The 10,743-nt window shown below is 36.2% G+C and overlaps 1 protein-coding gene across 2 annotated transcripts in view; it reads right to left on the reverse strand.

Annotated features, from left to right (window-relative positions):
• fnbp1l (formin binding protein 1-like) overlaps positions 1-9,715 on the reverse strand; it is a 49,450-nt gene extending 39,735 nt beyond the window's left edge. The window contains exon 1 of one of the 2 annotated variants that reach the window (XM_059503981.1): positions 9,501-9,714. In XM_059503981.1, the coding sequence (XP_059359964.1) occupies positions 9,501-9,524 (24 nt within the window). In that variant the 5' untranslated portion in view covers positions 9,525-9,714. Of the gene's footprint in view, positions 1-9,500 lie in introns of both variants that reach the window. The other variant, XM_059503979.1, reaches the window with a different exon arrangement.
• Positions 9,716-10,743: the final 1,028 nt, after the last annotated feature.

The following is a 10,743-nucleotide window of genomic DNA, read 5'->3' on the forward strand; positions in this document are numbered from 1 at the left end:
GGACACTTAATTTTCTGTCTCGCTACAAAACTGCCCGCTGAGCAGTGAACAACTGCACAACCATGGCTCTACAGCTAAATAGCTTGAGAGAAAAAACATGGACAATGCCTGTTTCTCAGCTAAAGGTTACAAGCCCGCTGAGATAACATGATCTATTGTGCGTGCAATACCACCAAAAAATTACATAAAAAAATTAATTTAACCAGTTTTGATAACAGTAATATGAAATATTATTTAACATAATAATGTGCTATTTTAAAATAAAACATTTTAATACATTTTAAAAACATTTAATTTATTTGTGTTACAGCAAAACTGAATTTTTAGGAGCCTTTCAGATCCTTCAGAAATCTTTCTAATATGCTGTTTGGTGCACAAGAAGTGTTTCTTATTGTTATTATTATTATCATCAAAAGCTGCATACTTTAATGCAACCTTGCTAAATAAAAATTAATTTCTTTCAAAAAAGTAAGAGACTGTAGGCTCATCTCACGTTTAAAAGCTTTTTCTGAGCATCCCAAATAGTAACGTGGGCTCAACCAATAGCATGAGAGTATTTGGGAGTAGTATAAATAGTTATTGTTTTGATAACTTATGAAATATAGAATTCCTCAGACAAGTTTTCAACATTCTGTATAATGACAAAACTTCATGACAAAAGTTTGCATGTGGTTTGGAACTGAATGCACGTCACTGTATTTGAAGAAGTGTGTTTGGAGTAGGGGTGTGCTATCAGACGCACCATACCACCATTGCTTTATCTCTATTTAAAGATGAAGAGTGTCGTTTCTGTGATGCTAGAAGCACCATAAAGGTTTCCTAAACACCAACATATCCTGCCCCCCCCCCAATCTTCCATTGCTCAGATAAAATGTTTGATACTCACGCCACTGGTTATGGCAGAAGCTCAAAAACCAGAGCATGGCGATAGCAACACCAAGGTCACGGTTTTGATTAATAGGGAATGCGTGAACTTTTCAAATACCTTGAATACAATGGCAGACTCTTGTATCCAAAGTGACTTACAAATGCATGAATGTAAATGTCAAATGGTTCAAACAAACAGAACAATGTTTTAAAAGCATCACAGTGTTTACACCCCTCTGGGAAGTCTACGTACAAATAGTTTACTTATAGCCCCTCCTGGATATTAAGCAGGAACGTATCTATTTAAATGCTGAAAATTACCTGCATCCTCTTTAACAATACTTAGCAGCCAATCCAAACCAACTAACTCACACCACCAGCAATAATTTTAACCTCAACCATAAGTAAACTCATAAGGCAACATTATTTGAATAGGCTGGTTTTCCTGAATATGCCTGAATAAGTAAAATTTTGAATAAGTAAATTCTCCAGTAGAGGAACAGGATATAGCAGGCCACCTAACACCACCAACACCGCACAGTCTGACTGCAATCACCAGGTTGACGCCAGCAGAATGGATGCACCAGACTTTGAGGGGCTTCACATGGAGGTTCGGATTTGTCATGAAAAAAAGTAAACCACCGAGGCTCCTATGATGTCTGAAACAGGACTTGGCTTTGCCCCTTGTTAGCTCTTTATACTGGATTTAAGGGACAAAAGAGAGGACAACATTTACCTATTCGCTTGTTAGCACCTGTCCAATTAACTGTACTTGCATTGCAGAGAAGTTTTCAAAAGGATATGTTTTTCTGTAGTCATGTTTCAGCAAGTCATACATTCCTGTGTCCCACACAGTTCTGTGTTGGACAGTTATAGTTGCAGATTGCTTTAGCACTAGAATGCTGCTAGCAAAGCCAGAGCACTCCAGGATATTCGGGCCTCCTGCCCGACTCATTTTATCCCTTCCAAATATAATATGCGAAATTGTTAGGTGAATAAAGAAAGACGGGAAAACAAATCCTTTTTTGCCTTGAAATTATCAAATGATAAACACTACAACCAGCTTGATTCTAATAAGACAGTTGAAACATCAAACAACAATTCATAAACTGTGTGAAATTGAGCATACATATGACTTAAATGTTGGTTAAATTCTTAAAATCAAGGGATTCCATAATATAGAAACTTTTGGCTGAAATCAAAAGCTGATAATAATTTTTTATAATGGTTATAATTATAAATATTTATTCCACAGCTCTCTGAAAAACGTATGGATGCCCATTTCCACCACTGAATTAAAAATAGAAAAAGGTAATTGCGACTTTTTTTTATCTTACAATTCTGACTTTTTCTCTCAGTATTGCGTGATATAAACTCCCAATTGTGAGAAAAAAATAATGAAAGAAACTCGCAGTTCCCTTTTTTACATTTTAGTGCTGTCAAATGATAAATCGCGATTAATCGTATCTAAAAGAAAAGTTTTTGTTTACACAATATATGTGTGTGCACTAGGGCTGTGCAATTAATCGCATTCGATTGTCATGCGCATCTCATCAGTTAAGCCGATCCCGTGATAAGTAGTAAATCATCATCACCTGCTTGGCATTCAGTACACAGAGCCGTAGTTCACTGACAAGCTAGGCATAATCGCGTTCGAAATCAAATGCGATTATGAACGCGATATTGCCTAATTAAAACCTGTACAAAGAGATCACATTGTTAGTTTAAGGTTATCAAAAAAAAAACATTCCAGAAGTAAAAGGCAATTAGATTACAAACGTAGAGCATCTGTAGTATTTCAATAGAACTTGATGCGAGTCAATGCAAAAACAGCGGGGTTAATTTTTCAGTTACAGTGCAGGGCTGCACTGTCACAGGGGGAGATCATTTGCAAATCATTAGAAGTCATGTTTGAAGCAAGCCTAAGAATTAAGACCCCCGTCCCCCAAACGCCACTCTGTCTTCCTTTATGAAAATAACCCCGATTACACCGACAAACATAACGTGAAACAAAGTGCACGTATCTGTGATAAAACGTCCTTCACACGACTCCGTGGTTAAATAAAGCCCTCCTGTAGCAAATCCCTGCGTTTAATTAATTTAATTTATTTGGTCTGAAGAGAGAAGAATTCATGATAATATTTTTCTTTTAAGACCGCATATAAACTAGATACCGAAATATGTTGTTAACTGCAGCATGACTAAAAATAATGACTAAAAATTTACAAAAATGAAATGTCTTTTCGTCAGCTAAAGCTAGACTAAATATATGAAAGATTCAAATGACTAAAATGTGACTAAGACTATTAAGCATTTTCGTCTAAAGATAAAGACTAAAAACTAAATAAAAAATGCCTGTCAAAATTAACACTGCATCACAAAAATCATGCTCTCATGTGAATTCCTCCAGAGATTGGCGTAAGATAATAATACTTGACTGACTTCTAAGCATTAAATAAATACCACAGACATTTTAGATTATATTCCACTTTGACTTCCCTTACAATATTAAATTAATTATTCCTATAATCAATGTGCCAAAAGAATGCATATTAATAGTAAACCTTTGCGATAGTGCTTAAGAGGCTTTAAAAAGTTGCCTACATGGGCAGCTCACCTCGTTTTAATGATTAACTTCAAGACAGCAGGCACTTCCATCACGCCACGTTTGTCCAGACAGTTTAACAGTGTGTGAGATTAATCCAAGTTTAACACATGGAGCCAAGATTTTCAGTCAGGTTAAGGCTCACAGATTAATGAGTTGCTACCTGACTTGCATAACTAGATTAAAAACAAAAGACACTTGAGACGTGCATTTTAGCACAGAGCCGACTTAGCTTACCATGCTAGGAGATGGATACAATTCATTTGGATTACCCTGGAAACCGCTTCTCTCCTATGCAAATCCACAATTCACCCAATAGAAACAAGAAACAATCTCAAGCTGTTTTGATACACCATGCCGTCCCCGTGTGAAAAAACTGTAAAACTGTCCCTACCTTACCAATCTAAGTGAATAAATGTACATTTCCAGTGCATTCTTACCATTGTAAGCAACAGTCTCACGGCTCCAGAATCATTTTCACAGGCCATAAAAAATGCAACGCATGTCATCCAACAAAAGGTGGGAGACAACAAAACGACCAGTCTGGTTCCCTGTGTTTTCTCTCTCTCTTTCTGTAAACAGGCCTGTGTGATTTGTCAGGGGACTGAGGGGCCCTGTAAATGTGAAAGAAGCTGTCTGTGAACAATGAACTCCGTTACCCTCAATACACAGTTTCGAGCCAATTCTCATCAAGCTTTTCTGTGCAAAAGCTGAATTCATTTTCCATTCAAGAGCTGCAAACAATGAATTCCAAATGTTGAGGTCTTGAGTTTATTTATTATTAAAAAAGTATGTGCAAAAGTGGCATCCTGTGAGGTGGTTTTTAAGTGCCTCTTCATTCTTCAGGTTACGTAACAGAGCTATAACATAATGGATTTGAGCTGACTTTATGACACCCTTCCCCAAAAAGCTCCTAGAATTGTAAAAATCCTTTGAAAACAGTGGAAGAGAAGTTCATTAGCTGCACGTAGCAGTACAGGGTGAGTGTTTAATGCTTGTTTACTCTAATATAACATACAGGTTTTCAAATCGAGAATCTAGAGACCCTCAGGGGAAATGTACAGCAAAAAACTGCACTAAAAAGAATAAGAATTCTACATTTGCAGAAGTGAGGATTCTTCAAAAAAAGAACAGTGTGTTCCATGTAACACAAGACAGCATACAGGTTTCGAACAACATAAGGGTGACTAAAATGACAGAATTTATTCCTCTAAAGGAAGTGAGTAAGTGGATTTAAAAACAAACCAGAAGAGAATTCCCCACTTATGTAAATTTGATATTAATGGCTCAGACATCATGTGTCAAGGGACTGCTGAAAATTCCTAGGCCAAAATTATCCTTATATCCATTTAGTCTTTTGAAATGCATGCTTCATGTTTTGGGCTCAATGATTCAGGATATGGGACCAAAAGTGGCCCTGTTTACCCAAAACAGTGGAGCCTAGTGGGTCGTATTCAATGTAGGTTTTCAACCTGGGCTAATTGCTTCCGATGAGGCCACCAAATCTACAGCAAAGGACAAAGGAGAGCTTCAGAGTACAGTTATTTTTGGACCGCCATCATGAAGGGTTTGGTAGAGCAGATCACAGGATGTTCTGCCGGTTTTTCAAACTCTGGTTCCGGGGCCAAGGAACACAAAACTTGTTTGTGTGTGTCATGCTCTATAAATATTGGCTGCGTGAAAAACAAATGGTTGTAGCCCAGAGTTTGATGTTCCAATTAGTCGATTCCAGCAGAAAAATAATCTGCGCACCATTGGTTATGATAACATTGATCTCAAAACTAAATTAATCTTTGTATGATATGGACAGACATTTGCACCCAGCTGTTGGTCTTTCAGAGAGCACCAGGGCCAAAGAGAGCCAAGAGCGGGCTTCACATACTACAAAGATCCATTTGTGTGAATATTGAAAGCTTGTGTTTAAGAAAGATACTGTGAAATGACTGTTTGTGAGGTTTGTTCTGATTACAGCAGAAGCAACAGAAAGTAAAACTGCATAAAACTCCAAAAATAAAATTGGAAAAATGGGCCAAGAAGAGAAATTATCAAACATGACACAAAAACAGAATAATAACCACACTATGAAAGGCAGAAAAACTGAAAGCAAACCAGTCATGATCAGCATTCAATCTGTTCAAAATAAGTCAGTGACAACGAAAGCACAAACTGGTTCTCTCACCATAGACACATGTAATATGTAAGCATTACTCACACATGCCAATAAACTTCGGAAAGCCCTGGAATGACATACTAAATGTTGAGGTCAAAGGTTTAAGGAAATTGTTTTCTGACCTACTCTTTCCCACGATTATGTTCAGAGCATATGTTTATAGATAGATCCTCTGGCAAATTAGCAGCGACAGCAGTCTTTGCACTCGGTCACAATGATCTGGCAGAGTCTCACCTGACTCAACTCCAGGTATCCAAGATAACCAGCTCCAGCAATCTGCACACCTGGACTGTGAAGCTTTGAATTGTATCACTGAAGAAAAACATCAGTAAACGACTCTCCAATAACAATTATATTGGTTATACTATATTGATTAAAAATAAAATGTTAAGTACAGCCATGGTCACTTACAAACGGTCATGGAAAAAGCTGCCTAAATATTAAACAAAACAGAGTAACAGCAGGTTTGGAATGGATATGCGGGTGAGTAAATACTGGCATTTTTTTTCATTTGGGGGTTATTTTATGGTTAGATAAAACAATACACAAGCTTACTTGAGTGAGCCTGTTTTGAGTGTACAATTGCCTGATTTCAGTGCTATTTGTAAAAACACTAAGTCAGGTTGTCAAAAGCCTGAACAGTCTAAAACAGAAAGCAGCCTTCAAGTCCTACAGATAACCTTTAACTGAACCATCTTGACAGGAGCCTTTTGTCTTGGGTCACTGCAGGGGCTGAAGAAAGAAGTTGCTTTTTAATCTTATGTATAACAAGATTCTCAGTCAAATCTTGACATGACTTTTTACAAGAAGTGTGTATGATCTTAGATCAGAGAGAAAGCACAAATTCTATCCACAGATTCTTACATGATTTAAGTCCTTATGTTACATGAACTAAATGCTTCCTTTGACAACTTAAAAAAAAGATAAGTTAATTTACATTCACAATCTAATATGTATATGCTTCATAGACCAGGTTTTCTTTCCTACAGAGAGATTTTAAATCTGTCAGTTTATTCAAGATAAAAAAAACTGACCCTTTCAAAATCTCAAATGCATCATGCATATGTATCTTCATGACAAAACCTTATATAGTTATCAATATAGCATTAGACTGTGGTTCAAAAGTTTGGGGTTAGAACATTTTTTATTTAATTCTGTTTTCTTCAGCATGGATGCATCTAATGTATCAAAGAAATTATAAAGGCATTTATAATATTACAAAAAAAATTATATTTCAAATAAATGCAATTTTTTAGAGCTTTCTATTCATCAAAGTATCATAAAAGAAGGCATCATGGTCATATTAGAATCACATGACACCAAAGACTGGCGTAATGAAAAAAAAACACATATTAAAATATATTAAAATGATGAGGCTACAGGCATCCTGGAGTTCTTCATCTACTCATTGCTGGCTGACATTTCCATATTCAATTCAATTTATTTCCGAAACCAAAACACTACAACACAAGAAGCGCACGGACTAAACAATTACTTTCCAAGCCTTGCATGTACTAACAGGTCTGACCAGTCTCCTCTACAAAAGACTGAATCACCACATCCAAGCCCTGTAAGCAAATCTTTTAACAGCACACACTGACAGTTCAATCCACACACTCCATACAGGTGTATACAAAACATTAGAACTCTGGGCTGGCTCCTCTGAGACCATCATACAGACTTAAAACAAATAAATGACATTAGAAGATGCAACAAACTCAAGGAAACCACTTTAAATATAACAGTAGGTTTAAACGTACTCAGCTGAGCACTGTGTGATTAAGTTTCAATCAAGCTCTTTGTTCTTGATTTGATTAAAGTCCACTTTGCATTAATAACAGATCTGCGCAAAAAATGTCCCATTAATATCCTCTAGGACATTAAGAACTAACAAGAGGTCTTGTGCTTAAGGTGTTTTTGTGTTCTGTGTTACAATTGGGTAATTATGAAAGGTGTGAACCAATCACACCCAAGACATTATACCACTGATTTTGAATCAAAATCAACACTTGACAGATAATGAGCGACATTAAACATCTTAATTGAGCTTACATGACTCTTAATAGAGCACAAACGGATCTAAGGCAGAGCGCATTTGAGGATAACCATGACGAAAAGTGTGCATTTAAAGGATAGAATGGCATTTCATTCATCAGAGCCAAGGCTACGGATGGAAAATATTTCCACATTTCATGGCTAAAAAGACATTCACCATGAGACAAGCAGACAAACATGATTACTCAGCATGTTCCATGTTCCAAAAGGATTTGCCACAGGATTACAGATGAATACAATCTACAAAAGACCACTGACACTGTGGAGGATATGCCATATTTAACAGCATAAGGGATTTACAGTACAGGAAATTAAGACAGCCAATTCAAGCCAAACATACAGTATTGAATGTCCAACACCAAACATCCAACCACACGTAAAAGTTGGAATTGTTCAGTTTAACAAGCCACATGTTCAGTTAGTTGACAGTACAATTTGCTCCATTGCTGTTAACTTGTAAAGTGCTGGAAAGTCTTTTTCTGTTGTGTATCAATGTCTTAACTACAAGACAATGTGTTTGGAAGAAAACAGGATTTTAACAAAGCCATACATTTTCAAGCATAAGAAGGTAATTAGCTGGTCTTTAGATGGTCCAAGCAGACAGACCATCTTGGAGCAGGAACAAACCAGGTACCAGCTGGTCACAAGAGTTTAAGTTAGTTTTTGGAAGATGGTTACTGGTCAGCCAGCTAATGACCAGCTTGAACCAGTTCAACTCAGCTACTATGTTACCAACAGGAACCCTCAGACTATTCAAATGATGAACAACGATAAAACAAGCTTTATCCAATCTTTAGGAAAACCTTTTAAAATCTGTTCATTGCAAATACATTATGAGTCAAGTTAGTGTCATAAGAAACCAGAAACAAACTCACTCACGAAAAAAGTAACTACAGTTATGTATCTGCATGACCAATCACAAAACTTGTAATTCTATGCATAGCAATTAAAGTTAAAGCAAAAATAACCATCTAGATTAAACCCATAAACCTCAAAAACACAGAATGATGCATGGGATATTTCAAGCAATACCTCACACATCCTCTGCTTTTTGTCCAGTAGCCCAATCTGAAGGGCAACACCCCTGTAACAGACCCACACACACACTCGACGGGCTTCATTGTCTCTCAATACTTCAGCGTATGTCGAAACGAAGCAGTTTTCATTATTTAAAATGCGAGTTTTTGTCAATGAAACATGGCAGACTCGAAGCCCAGACAATAAAAGATGTGGGATCAAACTGCAGAAGCGTTTCCAAATGGAACCCGTGGATAAAGAAACATAAAATCCAAACATTAGAAGATTTCATCTCAGGTTACTCTTTTACAGCACATCATCTTCTGCATTGTCTCGGTCACCAATAAGCAACGATAGAAAAAGATTCTGGATGCAGCTGGGAGAAACTGTTGTTTGTCTTAAATTAATAATCCATATATACGATATTATATCGATTGTATGCTAGGAAAACGAGCTAATAAATGGTGATCCTCTCTCCACTTCTTAGTCATCGAAACTGGGTGTGAAACCTTTAGCCTGGGTTTGATTTGGAATGTCACTAGGATCAAACGAAACGTCACGCGTGAGACATATGAAACTTGCTACATTCTAAAAGCTAAACGTTATAATGTATCAAACTCTGACATCGTTTCTGGCGGTAAAGGTGTTTTTGTAAACCAGCAGGACAAACCGACAATACACAGACAGCCTGACTAGGACACCTTTCCTGAAGTCATGTCAAAAACCGAGTTGTTTGTTAGTGAACAAAAGGCCACAAGGAGCAAGGAATGGGAAAAGTGCGCCTACCCAAAGATCCGTTCCCCAGCTCATAGCGAAAAAACTCCGAAAAACTGATGTCTCCGCCGCTTAAAACGCCAGGGTTGCTTGTTCTTCCCTCTCTCTGCCGTCGTGTAACTAACTCGCTATACTCCAATGAAGCCAGCAGCGACAACCTCACGGCTCAGGCTTTTCCCATTTCCGATACACAATGCACCTCTGCCGCGGTGAAATTGAGGGATGCGTTTGTCCAATAGCGCCCCCTATTCACCGAAGCGTGTAAGTGGAGAGATAAAATAACTGTACAACCTGCTAGAGCACAGAAAAAATATTTTATATATAGGTAATACGAAATAATGTAATATGTAGACTAAGAAATATAATCATATTGCTATATTGATTAAATTTTATATATCTATTACTATATATATATATATATATATATATATATATATATATATATATATATGTGTGTGTGTGTGTGTGTGTGTGTGTGTGAATATAACACTATAGATTTAAAACATATATTTTAGTATCATATATACTGTAGTATACCATATATTGTTTTTATATCTATATTTAAATTTTTTATGTTTTAGTAATTTCAATATGTATTTGTTATTTTTAGTTGCGTTTTTTTAATACATTGTAGTCTACGCAGATTTAGTTAAAAAGTTTTTTTCAATTTCAAGTTAAATTAAATGAAAATGAGAAATATAGGTTTGGCAAGGTTTTACAAATATTTCAATTAATGTTCATTACTTGATAAAGTATTACGTGTTACACCACAGGATGCTTTAGTAAGAATTAAAAGATTAAATAATAATGATAAAACTAGAAAATAAACTCTCAAACCAATGTTTCAACAGTTTCTTTATTCATTATTTACATCAAGTGTAACAATGAGGAAGGACTTCACAGTAATATAATATTAAAAGTGAGCTTTAAATTAGAATCACACAAAATACACTTTTTACAAAAAAAAAAAGAAAATACTGTTAATCTGTCAACCTCTGCCTTTTTAATCCCTGTTAAATTCACATATTCAAAATTAAGTATTTTATTTTCATTGCACTTGAAGGACTAGAGAGGTGGCCTTTGGTATATAAATTTCTTCAGCACTTAAAATCTGACCTTACAAAAAGACAGCCCCCCCCCCCCCCCAAAAAAAAGCGCGTTCCAGGATTCAACATAAAAAGAAAATCAATAAATAAACAAAAAATAAATAAAAAGAGACAAACAAAAATGTAAAAGGAAAAAAACTTGGGTAATC

This window comes from Carassius carassius, chromosome 21 (genome assembly GCF_963082965.1).
Source record: "Carassius carassius chromosome 21, fCarCar2.1, whole genome shotgun sequence".
NCBI classification, from domain to species: domain Eukaryota; kingdom Metazoa; phylum Chordata; class Actinopteri; order Cypriniformes; family Cyprinidae; genus Carassius; species Carassius carassius.